The 23,028-nt window shown below is 62.5% G+C and overlaps 1 protein-coding gene across 22 annotated transcripts in view; it reads right to left on the reverse strand.

Moving 5' to 3' along the window:
• Nucleotides 1-23,028, reverse strand: part of PLEC (plectin) — a 52,059-nt gene that overhangs the window by 25,108 nt on the left and 3,923 nt on the right. For 4 of the 22 annotated variants that reach the window (XM_033126193.1, XM_033126187.1, XM_033126190.1 and 1 more), the window contains exon 1: nt 3,036-3,310. The exons of 4 other annotated variants lie outside the window; for them this stretch is intronic. In XM_033126193.1, the coding sequence (XP_032982084.1) occupies nt 3,036-3,147 (112 nt within the window). In that variant the 5' untranslated portion in view covers nt 3,148-3,310. Of the gene's footprint in view, nt 1-1,480; nt 1,730-3,035; nt 3,311-3,920; nt 4,039-8,511; nt 9,148-11,987; nt 12,051-22,770; nt 22,894-23,028 lie in introns of those variants that run through there. 14 more of the 22 variants (XM_033126195.1, XM_033126191.1, XM_033126189.1 and 11 more) reach the window with 9 other exon arrangements.

Below are 23,028 nucleotides of genomic sequence, written 5' to 3' on the forward strand. Positions count from 1 at the left end.
CACCCCGCCCCTATCCCCATCCTTGCTGCCCCTCTGTGGCCACAGGAGGGCGCCCAAACCCCACGGGTGGGGCCCAAGCCAAGCACAACTGGCTGTACCCCCTTACCTAGGCTCAGTCAAAGGTCTTATGCCCCTCCCCACATCTGGAGAGACCCTTCGGGCTCTAAGGCAGCCGTGCTGAACCTGGCACCAGATGCAGGGGTACCCTCCTGCTCCACAGCACCCCCCTTACCTGGGCAGGGCCTGTAGCCCCCATCACCCACTAGACATCAGCTTTTAACTTTGGGACATCAACAAAATCCCAAATCTGACCCACATTGGTCAGTGCTCCTGGCACAGAGCACGCCACCCAGCACACCCACCTGTCTCCTCCGCCCCAAGCTTGGGAGCCTCTTGAGAGGACCCTGCCCTAGCAGCAGTCTAGAGTTCAGGAAACCAGTATTGAGCACCTGCTGTATGCAGACTCTGGGTTAGTCCAGCAGTAACTGGGAGGTGAGGCCCTGCTTGCAGGGGTAGGGGTATCATTTTGGTGAGGGGCACAGACACCCCTGGGAATGGCTCAGGGGAGGGCGCAGGAATTCTAGAAGCCGAAGTTTCAGAACCTGACATTCATGTGAGCCCTACCACAAGCCCCAGCCTTCTCTCTGCCACTAAAGGGCCTCCAAAGAGGCTACCTGGCAGGCAGAGGGCCAGTGGGGGGGGTGCAGCCAGCCCACTGGAAGCCTCTTCCTCTGAGCTCCTCCAGGGTCTCAGAGCTCATCCTCTCCCCACCTCCACATGCCCTCCCTCCCCGCCCTGCCTGTCTGCCCTGGCCCCTGGCTCCAACTGCTCCCTTCTTCTCCATCCTATACCCTGGAACCAACAGACAAAACCCCTCCCATGCTGACCTCGCCCCCGAGTGCGCCCAGCCAGGCCCCTGGCTCCAACAGTGCTGCACACTGCGGCTGACCGTCCCCAGGACATACTGCTCCCAGCACGGGCACTCCTATACATCTGCCTGACCCTCTGCCACCAGCCCACTGCCCCTACGGCTGCCCACGCCCGTCTGAGGAACATCATCGACCCCTTTTACAGATGTGGAACCTAAGGCTGGGGGTCCCACAGCTAGCGAAGACGAGTTTGGGAAGGAAAGCACCATGAACTGACTGCACCGGGCTGGCCAAGAGCCCCAAGGCCACAGACGGGCCGGAGCCCCGCCCTCAGCGCCTCCCTCCCACCTCCGGCGTCCAGACTGCCAACTGCCTGGTGCCCAGAAATCAAGGCCAAAGCCCCAGCAGGCCCTCCCCACCTCCCCCTTCTCCAGAGAGGGAACAAATGTGCCCAACAGGCCAGTACTCCCTTCCTCCCCAGGTGTTTCCGGAGCAGAGCATGGGGGCGGGGCTGCACCTGGACTGGGCGCCACCCCCTTCCGGGCCTCCGTGGCAGTTCTGGGGGAGACTGGTGCCCAGGCCGCGCCACCACCCCTTGCGGCCACACCCACCTACGCAGCACAGCTGCCCGTAGAGGTAGCCCCTGCGGGCTCGCTCGCAGCCCCCGTCCAGCCAACACAGCCGTTCCAGCACGACCTCCTTCTGCGAGGCAAAGGCGCCTCCCGCCCCCCAGGTGCCTGCCGCAGCCATGAGCCCAGGTACCCTGGCGTTGCCCACAGCCGACAGCAAGCAGGATGGTGGTGTCTCTGCTCCCCAGGCCACGCTTGGAGGCTCTGCGCTCCGCAAACTCCCTCCCCTGCTGCCAGCAGCAGGCACCCAGCCCAGACCCGAAGAACCTGCCCCCTGGCGGGCCGGCGCCCCGCCCACGCAGGCCAGGAAGCCGCGCCCTCACTTGGGGGGGAGCACCCCAACTGGGACTGAGAGCAGGGGGGCTGCCCAAGAGGACCAAGGGGCCTGGGAACTCGCGGGCTGCCCAGGCTCCCGAGGATGGGAGTCCCGGGGGACACCCAGGCGTTGGGAAACTCCCCTGGAGGCGGCGCTGGGCAGGATGCCAGGGAGAGGCTGCAGGGTGGGCAGGGACTTGCGGGCTGGGAACAGCCCAGAACAGGATAAAGGCACCAAAGCCCCCAGGGGCACTGCAACCAGTGGGGACATGGAGCAGCCAGGACAGTGGCCACAAGGAAGCCCCTTCCCCACATGGGCTGAGGGGGGGCCGGGCAGGCCAAAACCCGGTGGAGAAGCCCTGGCCTGTGCATTTTACTGACCGCAGCTGAGTCACCAGCCACTCCCCAGCCCCCACAATCACGCCTGGAAGCCCCATCCTGACTCAGACCTCAGGTCCAGTGGGTCTGGCACCCAAGCTGAGACGGAACAGGCATGCCAGGGGGCAGCCTGGCCACCTCCAAGGACCAGCCCCTATCCCCGGAGTGTGCTTGGCGTAGACCTGGGCACTACCTCCTTGTCTGGTCAGGGCAGTTCCCCGGCCCTACCAGCTACTTGAGCTGGAGTGAACACAGGCCCCGCCCAGTCCTGTGCTGGGCATGGCTGCCAAGGGCTACAGCACAGAGTGACTGAGCAGGGGGAGGGCAGAGTGCAGCTGGGCCCGTCCCACCTGCGTCAGTCCTGGGCGCTGGCCGAGGGCACTCAGGCACCTGTCTCACCTCTGTGCAGCTCAACCTCTCTCACAGGGGGCGGGAGGCTCTGCTCAGGCCCAGCCCCACCTCAGTCCTGCCCCCAGGACTCCTGCACCTGCCCGCTGTGGTTTCTGTATTGACAGTCACCTGGGCTCCCTGTCCCTGGCAGCTTGGGCGGGGCCTCCCTTCCAGAGGGGACACCCCTGCACTGCCCATGCCCTGTCGGGAGCCCACCTCCAGCCTCTCCGCCACCCATCTGCCCAGAATGGGGCTCTCTGCCCCAGGGAAGCGGCTGGGGGCAACACTGCTTTCTGACCACGTGCTGCTTAGCTCAGGGACAGGAAGAGGAGGGGACAAGGAAATGCAGGGGTGGCAGGGAGGCGGCCGCTCGCCCCCGCCCCGCCTCCAGCCCCCTTGGACAGGGCAGTGGCTGGTGACAGCGGCCAGGGCGGTAGCCACCAGCGACGCTTACCTTGCTCATCCTGCACCCGCCGGCGCCCCCTGCGCCAGTGCCACACAGCGGCCAGGGTGACAACATGGCCCACGACCACCAGGGAGGGAAACAGGCTGCCCGAGGGCTCCATGGCTCTGGGCTGCCCGGCTGCAGACAGAGCAGGCAGGGCTGCCCTCCAAGTCGCTGTGGAGGCTGGGAACCCCCTCCCTTCCCTGCGTGGAGGGCAGACGAGGAGGGGGGGCGCCGGGACCAGGGACCGCCCCGCCTGCAGGACCGCCCTACCGCACTGCCTGCCTGGTGCCCCGCGAAGAGAGGAGAGACTAGTCCTGTCCTGCACCAACTGTGCTCCCACCCGCCTCCTCTCCCTCCTCCCTGTCACTCCGCTCCCCACCCGCCTCCACGGCGCCCAGCCCAGTTCAGCTGTCCCTGCGCAGAGCTACCCGCTCAAGGTTAGCAGGAACCTTAACCCCTGCTTACCCACAGCCACACCCGCCGGGAGGAGGGGCCTGTGGAGACCGCTTGGCCCAGCCAGAGCACCCCCAGCACAGCCTAGGTGGCCTCAGCATGGGTCCCCCCTCCCACCCCCACCAGGAGGGCACCCCATTCTGCCTCCAAGGGTGCCCTCTGGTGACAGCTGCCAGGAGCAGGGTGGGGGATGCATGCCAGGGCCCCAGCCCTCACCGGACCCCAAGGCTTGCAGCTGACCCAATCACGCTCAAAGACAAGTGCCCACAGAGTCCCAAGGCCCCATGTGGGACAGCAGACAGGGCGGGAGGGATGGCCGGGGTGAAGGCCTGGGAAGCAGGTTGTGTGCAGGAAGTAAGGACGGAGCCTGGCTCCCCGGTCCCTTGGCCCCCGGCCCCAGCTGGGCTGTCGCAGGCTTTCAAAGGCTGCCCCACCTACCCGGCACGACCTTCATTGGGGATGGCGGCAGGAGACCACGGGGCAGACAGGGAGTGGGCTCAGGGTGTGGGAGGGTCACAGGCCCCTCGGGGTGGCAGCAAGCGGGCAGTGGCAGTGGCGCGGTGGGAGGAGGGCACGGCGGTGCGCTGTCAGCAGCAGTGCCTGTGTCCAGGGGGGAGGGGCAGGGTGGGCAGGGGGCCCGGGGGATATAAATATCCGAGGACAAGCAAGGCCCGTCATCTGTCCAGACTTAGAACATGACGTGCAGAGCGAGAGCACCAGCGCCCACGGCCTTCGCGGAGCCCAGTCCGGCTGGGTGGCGCCTGCCGGCATCACCCCCAGGCTCCCACTGCGGTTCTAATAATAAGAAACTGCCCGGCATGGGGATCCACTGCAGAACAAGGTCCAGCACGGGCCTCGGAGCTCAGCACTCACGTCCCCATGGGAGGGGCTCAGCACCCCCGCCTACCTCCACTTGGGAGAGGCCACATGGAGAAGGGAGCCCCGCTCAAATCACTCAACACAACACCTGGCCTCCGAGGGACAGGACAGCCTCCCCAAGGTCACACCACCAGCCAGAGACCTGGGCAGCCCCAAATCGGGCTGGGCCACGTGTGTACGTGAGTGCGTGCCCCCAGCTCGGGGCTGTGTCTCCCCGCCCCAGGTCCCTCCTGGTGTCTGCCCTGGCCCCACCTCACGAACCCCAGCAGCTGCTGTGTGCGGAAGGCCTGGGGCCGGGGAAACAGGACGGGAAACAGGACGTGGGGCGTCACCATCCTGTCCCTCTCCTCCCAGGAGCCTGGACCCCCGCAGGCCCCGACAAACAAGGTGGAGGACTACATGTAGGGTTTCTGTCGTATTTTGTGGTACTTCCTATGTCAAGCACAATCCCACTTAACCCTCACAGGACTCGATGAAGTAAGTCCTATGCTATTACTGCATCCTAGAGATGAGGAAACCGAGGCACAGAAAGGGTGAGGAGCTGGCCTGCAGTCACACAGGCTGTGATTTGTGCCCAGGAGGTCAGCCTGCAGCGAAGGCCAGCAAACCCCACGTGGCCTCTGACCACACGAGTAGGGGCACCCTGGTCCATGCAGAGACCCCAGGGGTAACAACCAGAGGGCTGGGGGACCAGGCCCACCCAAGCCTCCTGCTCCAGAAACTCCTTTCTGAAGGGAACTGGCCTGCAGTGGCCAGCTCTGGCAGCTGGGCTGGGCTGGGGGAAACCTCAAAGCCTGTGACTCCACAGCTAGTGGGGGTGGGGTGGCTCCTCCAGGGCAGTGGGCAGGCCTCCACCCCCCCACCACAGAGCCCTGGGCCAGGGCCAGACACCTCCAATCCACACAAGACACACCCTAGCAGCTGAGAGCAGGGGCCACACTCACCCCTGCATCCCTGAATTCCAGCCCCCCCAAGGGCCCCAGCCACAGGCTGCCTGGGAGATCCTAGCCACCCCCATGCCCGTAGCCCCCGCCCAGGGCCCTACCTTGGCCCAGCTGAATCAGCTCCTCCATGCTGTACCTGTCCATGGCTGCCCAGCATGGGCCAGACCACTCCAGCCAGGCAGAGAGGAAAGGAAAGGAGGCAGGAAGGGAAGAGGTGGGAGAGAGGGAGGGCTCGCTCATGCCACGGCCTCCCCACCCAACTCCGGGGGCCGGGCTCCTCCTCACAGCCACCCCTTAGTCAGCAAGGGGAGCAGAGCTGAAGCTGGGGAGTGACGGGTCAGATCACGCTGGGTGGGGTAGTGGACCTGGCTGATCCCTGAGCTCTCCGTCCACAGCCTGCCCTACCCTTCTCAGCACCCCCCTTCCCTCAGCCCCCAAAGCCTCCAGCACCCCATACCACCAGCTCAGTCTCCGCCAGCATGGTCTCCAGCGGGGGCAAACGGGACTTCCCCTAACTGCCCCTGCCTCTGGCCCTCCACCACGCGTTGTCCCCCAGCCACCGCAGGACCAGGTTGACAGGTAACAGGCAAACCTGAACCTGTCATAAGCCCGAGTCCCCTACAGACACCCGCAGCATGCAAAGCCAGGGACTGCCACACAGCTGGACCCCCATATCCCATGGCCACATGGGACCTACTCGGCCACACAACTGCAAGTCGGCCCTGTGTGCCAACTCTGCATCCCCTCTGCATCTTCCACGTGGGAAGGTCACAGTGGGTATGCAGAAGCACAAGTGCCTTCAGGTGGCACCTTTCCTCTACAAACATCTAGGCTAGTGTGGACTTTTGAGCAGGGCAAAGCATTACTGTTTCAAACACAAATAAATGAAATTCACATATAAAAACCCATTCTGCTGGCTTTCCACCACACAAAGAAAACCTAAACTCTTTGCCATAGCACAAGCCATCTGCGCCCTCGTCTGCCTGCCACTGCCCCCGGCGCCCCCATGTCCCTCCGTCTGCTGCACTCCTGGCTGAGTGATCAGGGCTCAGCTCAGGATACCTCCTCAGAGAGGCCCTCCCTGGTTGCTCCTAAGGCTGCCTCACCGCTCACTCCTTGTCCAGGACAGCCCCAGATGTTTGGGCTCCCTAGGCTAGGGGCTCGGTCTGGATCTGGCTGCTCTGAGGGTGACTGAGCAGGCAGTCGTCTTCCCACACGGAGTAACAGACCCCCAGGGCACAAGGAGAGGCTAGGGGCCTCAGTCCAGGGGACCAAGGTGCTGCAGGCACATCTGACTGCCCTGCAGCGTCCACGGCACCCCGGACAGGGCTGGACGGGCAGTGGCAGCATGTTTGATCGAGGCCATTCTGGTGACCAGTGCAGCTGGCCCGCACGCTCCTGACCTCTCCTTTTGGCCACCTGAACGGACAGAGGTGATGCTGTGCGGAAGGGAGGGGCTGTGTGGCTCACTACTTGACAATTAGAAATCTGAGAAGTCGAGGTTCCAGGCGCCATCAGAACCGCCCCGGCCTGCGTGTGGAGCCATCATGATCCCTGCAGATGACAAGGAGGCACCCCGGGCTTCGTGACAGTGGCCCTCAAGCCCTGCGCTGGGCTCCGAAGGACACAGGGGAAAGGGGAGCCCACACCCACTGGCCCTGACTCAGCCTGGAGCTGGAGCTCATTTCCTGTTGGAAAGTCTGACTTGCCACCAGCGGCGGCTGTGGTGGGGAGAGGATGACTGAGTCACCTCCATCAGGGCTGGGGGTGCCCTCTGCTCTGCTCGCTATAGCCACACCCAGTTCCCCCTCCTGGCACTGCTGCCAACTGCTCACCCAGCAGCCCGTGGCCCAGCCTGGCCACAGACAAGGGAGGAAGACGAGAGGAGGCAGGGGCTCGAGCTGTCTACAGCCAGGTGGGGAGAGGGGCTAGTCTGCAAACCAAGGAGGGCGGCAGGGTCCCTGGGCCGGGACATGGCCGTTGGATGCCAGCCAGTGCTGACCAGTCAGTGTTGACCGAGCGCCTGGCCAAGCGCCTTCGTCTCCTGTGAGAGATGCTGTCATCCCACTGACAGGAGCTGGAGAGGATGATCTCCCACAGCATGGCTCTATGGGGTCCAACCCAGACCAGGCCAAAACTGGGGCTCCTGCTCAGCACTGTCAGCAGGTCCCTGGGTCGCCACCCTCAGTCACATGGCAAACTCCTGCCCACCCTGCTAGCCACAGCCAGGCCTACTTCCCAACCCCGAAGACACCAAGTTCCTCCCCAGGTGTCGAGACACAAAGAGGGAAATGGGAGCCAACCCTGCCTTATGCTGGGGGTCCCAGGCCCCCACAAGTTGGCACCAAGGCTGGTGACTTCCAAGAGGGCATGGGTGAGCCACAAGCTGTATGGCACACATGTCATCTACCCACTTGGGTCCTGCCAGCACAGGTGCTTAGGAACGGAAGGATGCCACAGAGAAGAGGCATAGTGAAGGACCACTGTCAACCCTGGAACAGGACCTATCCCACCCTCTGGGACCCAGCTGCCACTGGGAAGGGTCTGCTGGGCCTAGACGTGACACGCCCTGGCCTCTGGCCTGCCCGTGATCTCCTGCCTGGGGTCTACTCCTCTTCCCCCACCCAGGGCTGCCTCTAGGCCTCACCAACCCGAAGCCAGCCAAACACCCAGTCAGTCACAACACGACATCTGAGCCACAAATCCATGGACCCCCACTGGAAAGGCTCAAGGTTCAAAAAGGTCAGGCAGGTTGCCTGGGCCACCTGGAGAGCAGCTACACCTCGTCCATCCCAGCATCAACACCCCAGGCCCCCGCCTGAGGCAGGCAGACCACCGGCATGAGGGCAGTGCTGCAGACGCGTGAGTGGGGCACAGAAGGGGACAGTGCTGGGGAGAGGCAGGGCTGTGCTAACAGCTGGTCCTGCCAGTCCAGGGCCACAAGCCCCACCCCTGGCCCCAGGGTGTGCCTGGGGATGGGCTGGCAGGGGCCCACAAGCTCCTCCTCGGCCTGGCCACCCCAGGTCCTCAAGCCAGGAGGAGCCACGTGGTCCAATAACCCCAGCACCCAGCACCTTCAGGCAGAGAGAGCTCCACCTGCTGGTGCAAGCCAAGCTCCCGCAGGCGCGCTCCACCTGCCCAGTCCACCATACCCGGACCCAAGCACCCCATCCCATCCTCACGGCAGAGGCCAGGATGCAGCTGACCTGTGGCTGGGGCAGGCTCCGGGCCAGGCCTCGCCAGGGTCCCTGGGGTCGTGGCGGGTACCACAGGGGGCTCAGGTGCCCCCTCATCAGGCTCCTTCCGGCGGTAGACCCTCCGCTCCTCATGGGCAGGGTCCTCGGCTGGCAGCCGCCCCCGCTTGGGCAGGTAGCCCAAGGGACCCTGCACGGTCTGTACGTGGGGGGTGCGTCGCGCGGGCATCACCATGGCGACAGGGCGGCGCACGCGCTGCAGGGAGGCCGGCACGATCTCCGGTGGCAGGTGCAGGTACTGGCGCAGGTGAGCAACGCCCTCATTGGTGAGGTACCAGTAAAAGTGGCGCCAGGCGAAGGTTTCCCGCACCAGGCCCCGCGCCCGCAGGGAGGCCATGGCACGCATGACCTGCAGGTTGGTGACGCCAGGCACGTGGGGGTGCAGGATGCGGGGCCGCCGGTCCTTCTTGGCCACCATCACGCCCTCCCGGAAGAGCACCTCGTAAATGGCCCGCAGCTGGTCCAGCGGCATGAGCATGCCGGCCACCATGGCTGCCGGAGCCGGTGAGGCGAGTACGCGGGCGGGGCACAGGGAGGAGGCCAAAGAGGCGCTGGACACCGGGAGCCACAGGGGTCTGTGGCGGGCGGGCAGGCAGGCCGGCCGGGTGCTGAGCTCGAGGGCACAGGCTCCCGGAGTTGTGGCTCTGGCGCCTGGCTGCCTGGCTGCGTGGATTCCTGCCGGCACTGCGGCCTGCCCACCCCCGGCGCGAGCCTCCCGCCCGCCCTCCCTCCCGCCAGGACGCCCAGGCCGGCCCCCTCTGACTCAGCAGCATGAGCGGCCCCTCCCACCCACAGCCTATGGGGCCCCTAGAAGAGTGGGGGACACCTCACAGTGCCAGCCACCTCCGCAGCGGCCCCTCTTCGCTTCCAAGCCACTCAACTCCAATGTGGGAAATTACATCAGTTTCTAAACACTTCCTTCAAGGTTTAAGACTAGGGGAAGTGGGGAGCAGCAAGGGTAAGAGGGGACCACAGGCTGGGGACCCAATTCAGAGTTGTGGTCTCAGAGTTTCACAAGCATCTAAAGAATGGATGATGGGCCCTTTGGGCCTGAGGGGTACTTGAGGTCTGAGGAAGGCTAGAACTGGAGGGACTCAAGGTGAGGGGGAAGCTAGGGTCTTGGGGGGTAGGCAGAGGACTGAGAATGGCAGGGGCAGCTGCTATAGCACGTGGACAAGCCAGGCGGCTGCAGGCACCACTGGCTACTGTCCATCAAGCTGGCAAAGGGACAGAGCCCCCACATCCAAATGCCAGGCCTCAGACAATGGCCACCCCACTTAACACTTCCCAGGAGAGATCAAGAGCGTCACAGGGACATGGAGTCCCCTGGGCAGGGTCGGGGCTCTAAGAGGGGCCTCCATCCACCCACCCCCCCACCTCCAGCTGTCAGAGACCAGAAACTCAGCTGCTATGGGGAATCAAAGTCACCAAGTCCCTGTCACTTCAAGGCTGAGGCCCCTGCCACCATGCAGACACCCCTGTGGGCCAGCTGGACAACGGAGCACCACACTAGCAGAGAGGGTCAGGGGCTCACCAGCAGCGTGGGGGAAGGGGCCCTGGAACCTGGCCTGGCCACACCCATCAGTCAACCGCAGGCCCCATAACTGAGGCTATGGATATCCTGTACCCCCATCCCACCCTCCCCACTCTCCCACTGTGCTGCTCCCACCAGCACCGACCCACACCAGGATCCGGGTTCTCCCCCTCCAGCAAGCGGACACACCCATTCCCAACAAGCTCTGCTAACCCGGGAACTGATTATAAATAGGGCGGGGGGGGGGGGGGGACCCCGACGTGGGAGGCGCCCAATGCTGCGCGTTGGGCGGGTTTATGTGGCGGTTGCCATAGCACCGCAAAACCGGCGGCAAACACGGAGCCAACACACACCCTCACACATGAGCATGTGCGCACGCGCCCGTGCACATACACACACACACACTCTCTTGGCAGAGGTGGCGGTGGAAACTGAAGGCACAGCCAATCGTTCCCACAGCCCTGCCCGCCAGCTCACTGCGGCCGCTCTCCCCCGCCAGCCCTACAGCCAGCCAGGCTGGCAGGTTGCCAGCCCCACCAGGACCCGCTCCGGGAGGGTGGGGCTCGGGCTCAAGGAAGATGCACCACGTGGGCAGGAGTGGGCAGCAGCCACACCCCTCAGCCCAGAAGCGCCTGCGGACTCTCCCTGCCACCAGGGCTGTGGCTTCGGGAGCCTACCACAGCTGTGACCCAGCCCTGCCTTGTACCCAAAGAAAGCCCACTGTCCTGGTCTGTCCCTCAGTCTTCCCCCACAGACCTCCTGCGCTCCCCCTGCCCACCCCACAGCCCAACTGACCTCTCCCCGTCCATGGCCACCCCATACATCCAAGCCATCTTCCTGATACGCTTCCCTGACCTAATGCCCCCAAATTCCCAAGCCTCCCACCAAACCAACCCATGACCCCCTTCCCACAATGATTCCAAGCCACTTCTAAGGCCCCCAAACACTTGGACCTATCGTCTCTCATTCCCCTACGTAGGCCTGCATGGGTCTCTAGTCAACCCACCTAGCCCAGTCACTCCTGTACCATCCCCAGCAGGAGAGGACAGGAACTCGTGGCTCCGAAGAAAGGGGCGGGGCACAGTGGGGAATCCCCCTCCTACCCGCCAGTCCCGGCACCCTCGCGGGATGAGGGGAGGAGCCAGGAGCAAGAAGTTCCCGGCCCGCCACGCCCACTCCTGCACACCTCCCCACTCCACGCCTGGGCTAGGGACACCCTCAATCCCACCCTATCGCAGGGCTGGGAGAACGCCCCCCCTCTGCCCCACCCCCACCCTGCAGAACCACGGCAGCAGTTGCTGATTCAGCAAAGGCCAGAGCGGGCGGGCAGGGAGGCCCCTACCCCCTACTCCAGGGCCCTCCAGGTTTCCAGGGCAACCAACCGGGGACCTCGGGCAGCCCCCAACCCCCCCACCCCAGAACAAAGAGCCGCAGTGTGGACTTGCCCGGGGCCAGCCCGTCTGGCGCCTCCCCACAGTGATCCCCACGGTCCAGCCCCATACCCTTACTTCTTGGCGGCAGGGCGGCAGGCGGGGTAGGGGCTCAGGCAGAGTCCCGGAGGGGAGAAGGGGCCGATCTGCTGCTACGGCCAGCTCCCACCTCCGCCCCGCCCCCGCCGCTGCAGCCTGCCCCGCCCCCCCGACACTCGCTGCAGGGCTGCGGCTGGAGTCACCCCACACACACATACAACCCCTCAGTCCCAGCGAGGCATGGTGCCCTGGCGAGGCATGGGCCTGGGGTTTCCGCGGCTCCAGCTCCCCACGCCCAAAGCTATCCCCAGGACGGCAAACCCTGGCCGCTGCCCTGCGGTGGGCTGCACCCAGCCAGAGGTCACAGCCTGGTCCTCGCACACCCCCCCCCCCACCCCGGCTCGGGCCCCATCCCCGACCCGCACCTTTGAGGGAGCTGATCTCGTGCTGGATGGCTCGCGAGGGGTCCATGTCTCCAGCCAGACTGAGGGCGGCGTTGCAGCCGCCACGCAGAGTCCAGCCCCGCACTGCACTGCCCAGGCCAGAGCCGCAGCCTGAGGGAGGAGTCGGGAGGCCCAGGGCGGGACTCGCCGGCCCGGGGCGGGGCTTCGGCTGATCGATGCGCGGGTATGGCCATTCCAGCGCATGCTCTAGGCTGTGCACCTCCCCGGCGCCTGACCCCATCAAATCCAGATGGACTGCCAGGCCACCAAGCAGGACCCAGGCGTACTGGGCTGGCCCACCGTCCCAGAGCTTCCGCCACTGGCCACCCTCAGAATGCCCTCCCAGCAGCTCCTGCACGTGGCTTCCCTGGCCTCGAAGCCACCTCCACTCCGTGCAGGAGACACCCACTGGTCTAGGACTCCAGGTGGCCTCCCCACCCAGCACTCTGGGTGCAGAGGGAAGGTGGATCCCCTCAGGGCAGGGGCTGGAGACCTGTCTACAGTAGTGCCCCAGGACCTTCGACCAGTCCCTTCATCACCACCATTCACATCCCCATGTTCCATGCCCCAGCAGTTCTGCCCCTACCCTCCACCCTCTTCCCTCTGCTCCTGTGGGCAACCTCATCCCGTCCTATGACTCAAGATGCTCTCCATACTCAGACTCCCAACATGACATGTCCAGCAGGGCTCCAACCTGCACCTCAGCCTCTGCCTCTCCCACTCAGCAATTCAGGACCCGCTTGTCTTGGGATGCTCCTGTCTTCCCAGTTCTGTGGCTGTACCGCCATGTACCTCCCAGGGGCTCAGGCCAACCCCCTGCGGTCATTGCCCCCACAGCTGGCCCCAAGGTCCTGGCAGCTCTGCCTCCCAGTCTGTCACTTGTCACCATCTCCACTGCTGTCATCGGTCCAGGCCCCAGCACATGTCCTTGCAGGGTCCCCCCCACCCCTATCACTGATGGGGTCAGCCTCCTGAGCCACAGGAGTGCACTGTTGTCACACTTGCCCGATGGGGAAAATGTTTGCTCTGCCTCGCTCAGTGTGCCACAGGAAGCCACAAATATGTGAGCCATGCCCACAGCTCGGACATGTGCCCCTTCTGAGTCAGTCCCAGGATGGCATCCTCCTGTTCCAGCCTGGCCCTCTCAGCAGGGCTGTGGGGGACAGACAGTCTCCATGAGATGTGGCCAGGCTGCCTCAGTCTCCTACCAACTCCACTCCTCAATCCTCTGTCTTTACCTCAGGCCCTTCCCAGCCTCTCGGGGCCCAAACCCTGCCGAGCCGGCCGCACCCACCCTTGCTTCAGGGGTGGGGGACATTACCATGGCAGAGGCAAAGCCGGCAGCACCACACGTGCAGGCTGATGGGCAAAGCAGCAGGTGCCGTCCCATGTTGGCTCTGGGCCTGCCAGTTCTGGTCCCCACCACATCCTGCCCTGCCCCAGACTCGGCCAGGCCAGGGCATGGACAGGTCTCACGAAAGAACAGTTGCCAAACTTGGGATAAACAGGAAAGTGAGAAATTAAAACAGGATTTTGTGATTCCTTACACCTAAATTCCTGTTTACTTTTTTATCAGCTACTTCTTCAGAATCGTACAGTAAGCCCATCACGGACTGGTACTTCCTTGTAAAACCTCAAATGAAACTGACAGACACTTAAACAGATCTAAGAACCATGAAAAACTCACACACGCAAAAAATCAGTGCTGGTTCTATTTTTAAAAGTGCACATGATTGAATTTTATAAGATCGCAGTTTTAAGCTAATGAAAGGTAAAGACAGAGGAGGTAGGGTAACACATGAGCACTGGGCACAGTTAGACGTCTTCTCACAACGTTTCAGAACCACAAGAACAATGGTTCAGAGAAGGAATGTCCCAGGCCCTTAACTGCCCCCTCAAGTCAGGCTGCCCACCTAAGTGGCCACTACAGTCACCTGCAGCCACTTGCAACCAGGAGGCTCTTAGGAAAGTGGGAGCAGCTGGAAGGTCCGGCAGGGACACTCCTCAGCCTGCCTCTGACAAACCCGCCCCAAACAGCAACTATGTGCTGTGGCCTCGGGAGTGGGGTGCCACCACGTAGCCCCTGGAAAAGCTCCACAGGACACACTGAGCCTGTGTCTCGGTTCCTCCTCAGAGCTGGCTTCCCGGAGGGAGGATGGGGCAGCCGAGTGAGGATGGAAAAACAGGCTGCCACTAGCCAGCAAAGGAAGAAGGACCACACATGCAGAGGCCTGAAGATGAGAGAAAAGGAGTACTGCCCATGTCACAGAATGTGGGGACAGCTGGAGCGGGAGGAGGGGGCTGGAGGCAGGGCTGTGGGTGGAGGTTTCGCCAGGCCGGGAAGGTCCCCACTGCTGTGGACAAGGGCCTATGTCAAGAGACGCGGGCCGTGGGGTGGAAAGGCAGCAGGTAATTCAGCACTGGTGGGTGAGATCATCTCATTTCGGGACCCTCATGAAGGCAGCTGGTCTGAGCGGGCATGGCTCCCCCATACCCAGCTACGGCCCTTTCAGGCCACCTGGGCCAGGGACTCGCACCTCGGCAAGGCCCAATCCTCTAGAAGCTTTCTGCAAATTCCAGGAGCCAGCTCACACACTCGGGGTCCCCAGAACCCAGGCTGAGCCCCAACACCACAGGCAGGCCCGCCCTCCTTCCCAGCTTCCCCACAAGTCCAGGGAGACCCTGACCCTGCCTCCACACACCCCCACCTGCCATTTGGATGGTCCTACTGGTCTCAAGGCCCTGCCTGCCCTTGGCTTGGTGCACCCCCAGCTTCAAACCTGCCCCCACCCCCATGGCAGCCTGCCCTGCTGGGGCTCACTAGTGATTGGTGGGCAGGCAATCCAAGTGATCCTGTACGGGGGTGACATGTGACAGCTGTAGGCCCTGCCAGCAGACACCTCCCACCTAGGGTCTCTGGAACGTGCAACTCCCCCTGCAGTGGGGGTACAGGCCTGCACTGTCACCTGCACTGCCAGGCCTCCCCCCACAGCCACAGCCCAGCACTGGCCTCGACCTCAGGGAAGTTGCCAGGCTGGGGCAGGAGGAGACCTTCCTCCCCTGGGAGGCCACCTCTGTGTCGGGTGATGAGTGTGAACTCAGCCAGGCCAGCCTGAGGCCACTGCGGAGACCCAGGCCCAGCACACCACCAGCCAGGGCTGCTGGGGATCCCGGTGAAGACCCGAGAGGCACGGGTTATCACCCAGCTCTGCTGTGCATCCCTGTTCTAGAATAACACCATTAGAAGGTGTCTGATCCTTGGGGGAAGCCTGGGTCCATCGCCGTGTCCCATTCATTGGGAAGTCCCATCATCCTGCCCCCACATCTCTCTCCAACCTGTCCTCTTTGCACTGTCTCCACCGTCAGTCACCCTGGGCCTGGCCACCACATTTCTGACCGCCAGAACAGACAGCACTGGGAGGGTGTCATCAACACCCCCCACCCCACAACTTGCAGGCATTCTACACATATCAGCCAGAGGGCTTTCACACACAAACCAGGGCCTGCCACAGCTCTGCTGCCAGCCCTGGAGGCTGGCAGACCCCATCTGTGGGCCAATAGGGAGACCTCCCCTTTCGATCCTGTCCATCTGGTCCCAGTGCACTGACCCCTCTGTGATTTCCTCACAGCAGGGACAGCGGTCTCTAACACAGAAACTTCTGTCTGGGCCGTGGGGGCGGCTGTCTCATTCATCCCTGTACCCCAAGCCTGGACACGCAGGTGTCCTCCAGGGGAAATGAAGGAATGAATTCCTGCCGTTCAGGGGTGATGTACTTCCCAGAAATGCTACTAATACAGTTTGACTTCATTAACAGGAGAAAACCTGTGTACTGACCTAAAAAATGCTGGCAACTCATGTGATAAAAACCCACGGGTATTTTCTGATTTTTACAAATCGGCCGGGTAAACTAGGGAACAGACCTCCCTCTGAAACCCACAGTGACGCCTTCCCGGCGGCCTCCCCAGTGGCCACACAAGAATGGGAAGGCTGTAAGGCCCTCGGCATGGTTAGGGACCCTCCTCAAGCCGCTCCAGCCCGAGCTGCCCCCGGTGCAGGTGGGGGTGCGCGGGGCAGGGGAAGGAGACGGACGGACGGGACTCTGCGGCCTCATCACGCGCCAGGACGTGGCGCGCAGCTCCGAGCTCCTGCACACACTGCACCGGCCACCTAGCGGAACCCATGAAAGAGGCAGGCTTCACGTACACTTCGACAAGACCCAAGGGAATCCTTAGCGGCCAGCCATAACTAGTTAAAAAACATAACGGAAAAAACCCTTCGTCAGCAATGCAAGATAGAAAGTTCTCTGGAACACGGTAAATAAAGATTAGTCAGAACTGAAGTGTGGAAGCCCATGCCGCGCACGCGGAGAGGCGCACGGGGAGACAGTGTGCGCAAGTCCGACGCCGCAGAACCAGTGCCCGCAAGTTAACGCGTGCATGAGCCGTAACCCCGGCTGCCCCCCGCACGACGCTTCCCAGGGCCTCGCTCACTCGCTCACAGTCGTACAGCAGACTGGCGAGCTTCGGCCTCCAAGTGTGGCCCGAAGGCAGGGGCAGAAGCCGCTGGATACCCACAAGCGTCTTCCGAACCCATTCAAATCCTGCGTGTGAACAGAACATTCACCCCACTCAGTCTCCCTCCTGGTGGTCCTCTCCCCGCCCGGGTGCCCTGGGGGCTCAGTTTTCCGCTTCCCGGTTATCCCTCCGGAATTTCTCTGTAGAACGTGAAGCAAGAACACGATTCTTGGCTTCCCCCCTTTTAACACAAAAAGTGGCACCTCACGCACTCCACTGTGCCCCTGGCTCTCCATCACCACTGCCCGGAGGCCTCCCATGTCCTCACGTGGGCACATGGCCCTCCTCCAGTGACACCGGTCACCTGAGCGGGCACTTGTGGATCTGACAGACACTACACTGGCCCGTGTCCCACAGCCTCACCAATACCATCCAGAAATCCAGGGTTTTGGATTTTTGCCAATCTGAGAGGTGAAAAAGGGTATCTATCTTGGGATAAAGCTTACATGGTGTAAACCATTTGACCCAGAAATTGTATTTCTAACAATAGTCATAGACACACACAACAATCCAGCTACAAAGCTGTTTCTTAATACCAGAAAACAAAACAAAAATAACCTTAATGTTCCACAAAATTAGTTTAAATACGATAGGATTACCATGCAAAGGAATATTATGCTGTAAGTTAATGTCACAGACAGATGTCGGTGTTGCAACAGCCAAGTGAAGTTACATGTATCTAAATACTTCATAATATTAAATAACAAAATGAGAAATACATTATACTACAAAACACTGTGTACATTTTTTAAAAACAAGAGGATGTGGAAATTTCACATTGACCGACCACTGCAGGTGACTTGGGGGCGGGCCATGAATGGTGGCCCTCCGAAAAGGTATGTTCACATCTACACCCCTGGCACCTATGACTCTGCCCTTATTTGGAGCTAGGGTCTTGGCAGATGTCATTAAGTTAAGGGTCTCGCGATGAAATCATCCATGGCTTAGCTGGGTGGGCCCTGCATCTAACGACACGTGTCATCGTCAAAAACACACGAAGAGGGCCAACACGGTGGCACAGGCGGTTAGAGCTCCGTGCTCCTAACTCCGAAGGCTGCCAGTTCGATTCCCACCTGGGCCAGTGGGCTCTCAACCACAAGGTTGCCAGTTTGATTCCTCAAGTCCCGCAAGGGATGGTGGCCTGTGACCCCTGCAACTAGCAACGGCAACTGGACCTGGAGCTGAGGTGCGCCCTCCACAACTAAGACTGAAAGGACAACTTGAAGCTGAACGGTGTCCTCCACAACTAAGATTGAGAGGACAATTTGACTTGGAAAAAAAGTCCTGGAAGTACACACTGCTCCCCAATAAAGTCCTGTTCCCCTTCCCCAATAAAATCTTTAAAAAAAAAATAGCAGATGAAGACAAAAGGGGGCAGAGACTGTAGGGATGCGGCCGCAACCAAGGAATGCCAGCAGCCACCAGAAGCCAGAGGGGCACGGGAAGGTCTTCCCTGGAGCCGTCGGAGGGAGCGTGGCCCTGCTCTCACCTTGACTCTGCACTCATGGGCTCCAGAACTGTGAGAGAATACACTTCTGTCGTTTCAGACCACCTGTGTGTGTGGTCGTTGGCTGTGGCAGACACAGGAAACTGAAAAAGATTTGTTTCTGGGACAAACAGCTGAAAGTGTGGAACTGGCTTTGGAGTTGGGCATTGGACAGAGGCTGGAGAGTTGCGAGGGGCATGACCGCCTTGAACGGACTGCTGGCAGATGAGGACGTCAAGGGGCAGCTCTGAGGACGGAGGAGGCAATGAGGAACACAGTGCTGGGCCTGGGGAAAGGCAGCCCTTATTAAAGGGGCAGGAAACCGCCGACCTGGGTGGGAGGGGAGCATGTAAGTGATGTGCTCAGCTCTTTGGCTGAGACTTCCAGGCCCAGTGTGGACGGCGTGACCTGCTATCTCCCGGCTACGCACAGGGCAGGGCAGGAGGAGACATACACCGTGGGACGGACTGCCAAGCAAGAAGAGAGCTGCCCTGGGGACGTGGGAAATCTATAGCTATTCACACTGCAGAGGACGCCACTGTGGGGAGACTCGCTGTCAGGAGCACACAGCCTAGAGAAAGCCACGGGCGTAACTGGACCATCTTCAGCTGAAGAGATTACATGTCTGATTCATCCATCCCCTCAACCATCTCAGCAGAAGCCAGGAATGGAGAGGGGCCATCCAGGAAAAGCCTGGAGGATCCTCCTGTCCAACAGCATGGATCCCAGCGTGGATCCCATCATATACATGGGAGACCCACCAGGTTTACGAGAAGAGACAGCCACGTCCCCAGCCCAGGAGACGCCACTTCACACCCACTAGGACTGGGCATCTGCAATCAAAAAGGCAGATGGGGGGTGTGGGGGGGAAACGTGAAGAAATGGGAAGCCTCACACACACCTCACAGGAACGAGGAACGGGGACGGTATGGCTGCTTTGGAAAACAGTCATGAGTCCTTCAAGCAGCCAGCATAGAAGACCACGTGACCTCAGCATCTCCCCAAGAGACAAAAACACACGTGCACACAACACGGGCCCACGAATGCCACAGCAGCATCGTCCACAATGGCCAGTGTCCACGCACCAAGGCGAGGCTGACGAGTGTGGTGAATCCATCCAGGGCCTATTATTCCGCCGCAGAAGGAACAAAGTGGCAGCCTGTGCTACGGCAGGATGAATCCTGAAAACACCAGGCTCGGTGAAGCAGCCAGACCCAAGTTGTACGATTCCGTTTATAGGCAGGCCTCCGAGGATGCAATGCACGTTTGCTCCCGTCCACCATGACAAAGCGCATGCACACGAATGTTCGGTTTCCCGGTGCCTACAGAAGTTCCGTGCACACTACACCGCAGTCCGGGACGTGTGTGGGAGCGTTGTGCCCCGCCCCCCCCACACACACACTGGCCACCCCAGCCAGCCAGAGGTGTGACTTAACCTGTTTTTCTCTGTATACGTGCACAGTGTTTTCTGTTGGTTCTTTGTTTTTTGAGCACGTTTTACTTTTGACACTAAACACACCAAAAGCCCTCTCCAAAGAGTCCCAAATACCTGCCAGCCTCTGCTCCTGCCAGCTGAGCTCTGGCCACCAAAGATGACAGCCCAGGCAGTCACCCACTCACCCATGCAAGCACCCAGCAATTGCTGGCTGAGGGCCTGGGGCTGGTGCCAGATAACCGAGCTCAGAGTCCAGGGCTGGAGAGGATGGGACACTCAGGAGGGTGCCAGGCACAGTGGCTCGGCCTGCTAAGGAGGGGGAGCCCCCCAGCTGAGACTTGAGGAAAGAGCTGTGCTCGGCACATGCCCCGCAGACACACTGACACTCCTCCCGGCCTCACTCCTGCCTCACCTCCTCCCCAGCCCAATGCAGGTCTCCCAGGTGTGTACCTCCTGCAGCTCCCTACCTCAGTCGACAGCACTCACCTCTGTTCTCCCCTCTCCACACCCACTGCCCCACCCCCAAGGCCAGGCAGCAGCTCCCTCAGGCCTCCAAGCCCTAGCCTCCCATCCACACTGACTCAGTTGTCACCCTACTCCCAGCCCTGAGGGAACAACCTTGAAGTCATGCCCCTGCCCTCCACTCCCTGCCCTGCACCCGAGGGGCTGGGGCGGCTCCTTCTTCACCAGACAGCCTTCCCGGTCACCTGCTTTCCTCAGGTGTCCCCTCCCCTCAGACCCTTCCCTGGCCTCCCACACCTGCCCGTGCATCTCCAGGCTCCCCTGGCATAGCAGCTGTCCCAGGCCCCGTGAGCCCGCACAGGCCAGGTTCTGGGGCCTGGGAGTCAGCCTCCAGGCTGCCTGGCCGTAGGCACCGGAGGCTCGCCCGTGGGGACCCAGAGCTCTCGGGCTACAGGCCCCAGAGGCCTCAGCCCTACAGGAGTCTGCCCTGGAGAAAAGGAAGGGAGGACAGGGAGGGGCAAGGGGCTCAGGCAGCCGGGAAACAGAATGTTCTGGGAGGAGCAGTGACCATTCCTAAGACTGGGGATTTCCAGGGGGCAAGCTGGGGATGACGTGTCCAGGGTAGGGCCTGATGTGTTGTGGGGTTGAGGGGGAGTGGTCACTGGGGTGAGGGGCTAAGAGGCTGGGCTTTGGAGGGGAAGACCGGAAGCTGCTTCTGGTAAGTAATGCCACGGGAGGGTGGGGCTGGGGGCGAGTGCCAGTGGGGACTGGTGGGAGAGGTCAGGAGGCAGAAGCCAGTGCCCTTCCTGGGCACACTGATGGACCAGGACTGGGTGTGCAGGGCTGAAGGGGGAACCCTGAGGCAGAGCCCGCCCAGGAGAGGGGCTCCTCCCCAACCCCAGCCTCCAGCAGGGCTCTGCTCTCCCTCCCTCCCCCCTAGGGCAGCCCCTCACCTCCAGGGACAGGATGGGCCAGGGCCTCAGGCCTCTAGTAGGTTCAGTCTGACATGGGGCCCACAGCCCTACCACCTCTCGTCCACTCGTGGGCCTGGCTATGGCCCTGGCCTGACCCCAGGCACCAGCCCCGCTGCTCACCCATCCCCTTGGCTCAGCCAGGAGCTGAAGAGACGCAGGGGTGCATGCTATGCCCCAGAAGCCCTCCCTACTCTGGGCCCTGTGTGGGGAGCCCCCAGAAGCAGCTCTTCTGTTTGGCAACTCTCAGCCACCCTCAGGCCAGCGCCACACAAGGGGAGCTGCACTCATGCTAAGCGGGTCCACTTCGGGCAGGTGCCCTGGCACCCACAGACAGGAACAGGCAAGAGTCACCCACTGCCCTCTCAGCAGCCTCCACCCACCAAGCCCAGGAGGAAGACATGGGCCAAGGCAGCCCTGTGGTCAACACCAACCCTGGTGTCCAGGGAGGCTGGGCTGGGGAGGAGGCACTGAGACGGGCGCCCCCAGGGACCTGCCAGGCCTCACTCCTGGGAAGAGGAAGCTTGCTACTCAGGCCAGGACTCTCCAGCATGATGCCACATGCAGCCCTGCGACCTGATGAGACCGGGGATTCTAGAACGAAGCACTGTGTCCCTTCTTTAAACAGAGTGGCCAGTTCATAAACAGCTTTGTCCTGGAGTTTGTCATGAGAGCCGTGGCCCAGGTGGGCGGATGCTTCCCTATCCTGGGCCTATCCAGGTAGACGCTCCACGGCCGGGCAGCCGTGCAGAAAATGAGATGTACCTTCCTTCCCTGTGAGTGCAGTGGATAGGCTGGGGAGCCCATTGTCACAGCAGTGTCTCTACCAGGCCCAGGTGAAGTCGCAGAGGCAAACTGGTTGGCCAGCGTGCTGGCAAAGAGAACCACAGCACACCCACCCCTGTGCAGGACTCAGTGGGAGCTGTCAGCAGAGGACCTGGGGCAGAGATGGGCCTGGGCCGGGTGGAACCTCTCCCTGCCTGGGCGAGGTCAGCATGTGGAGTGCGGTTCCACAGGGCTCCAGGCAGGGCCCCAGCAGCACCTCTCTCCCTGAGCTGCCCTTGGGGGCAGAGCCAGCAAAACCGGCCATGTGCTGCTGGGACCTGCTCTGGTCGGCTCTGTCCAGGGCCCTCACCTCGACCCTCTGCAGCAGCTCACTCCCAGACCCCTCGGGAGCCAGGGCTGTGTCTATGCCTGCTCAGAGCCGGGGGACCCAAGCATGGTGCGGGTGGCTGACAGCAGTTAGGGTCTGTCTGGGCAAGTCCACATAGGCCCCCAGGGGGCGTAGAGCAGGACCTGGGGGTCTGCCAAAAGCCACAGAGCGAGTTCCTCTAAAGAGGAAGAGCCCACTGCCTTGACTTCCCCAGCCCACAGCTGCCCCCAGGGGACAGAGAAGGGGTGTAACAGGGGTCCCTGCCAAGGAAGGGCGGCAGCCTAGGCGCTGGCCAGTTTGGGAGGTGAGAAGAGGCCACAACTATGCGACCCACTGCCAGGCGGTGGCAGCCGCCCCCGCCCCACGGGGGAGTCACCCAGCTCAGCCTTGACCCACGTGTCTGCTGAGCATAGACTCAGGACACTGGACACTGGCCCTGGGAGCCCCCGCCGAGACGCGGCCCACCCCCCCTACCCGCGCCGCGCAATGCCCTATTAAGGGCATGACTGTGGGGGCTGCGCCGAGCGCGCCGGCCTCTTCCCTGGGCGCCCAGGCCGCGGGGTCCGGCGAGGCCGGCGGGGACTGGGCTCTGCCTGGGCCGCGATGGGGACGGCCACCGCGGACAAGGTGTCAGAGGCCGGGCTGTCAGGCTGGAGGACCTGCCAGGGCCGACGGCGCCGTACCTTTGTACCTCTCCCGCACCTCCTCGTAGGCCTGGATGAAGTCCTGCTCGTCGGACGGCGGGCCGGGCGGCAGCAGAGCGGCCATGCCGGCGGGCGCGGGACGCGGCGGGGCGCTGCGGCGCGGAGCGAGCCTCCAGCCCTCCGCCGCCACTCTGTCCCTGCGGCCGCGAACGCCGCTTAAAGGGGCCGCCCCCGCCCCGCCCCGCACCCAGGATGCCCCACGGGCGGGGCGGGGCGGGGCCAGGGGCCGGCGCGGCC

The sequence above is a fragment of the Rhinolophus ferrumequinum genome, chromosome 14 (genome assembly GCF_004115265.2).
Source record: "Rhinolophus ferrumequinum isolate MPI-CBG mRhiFer1 chromosome 14, mRhiFer1_v1.p, whole genome shotgun sequence".
Taxonomy (NCBI): domain Eukaryota; kingdom Metazoa; phylum Chordata; class Mammalia; order Chiroptera; family Rhinolophidae; genus Rhinolophus; species Rhinolophus ferrumequinum.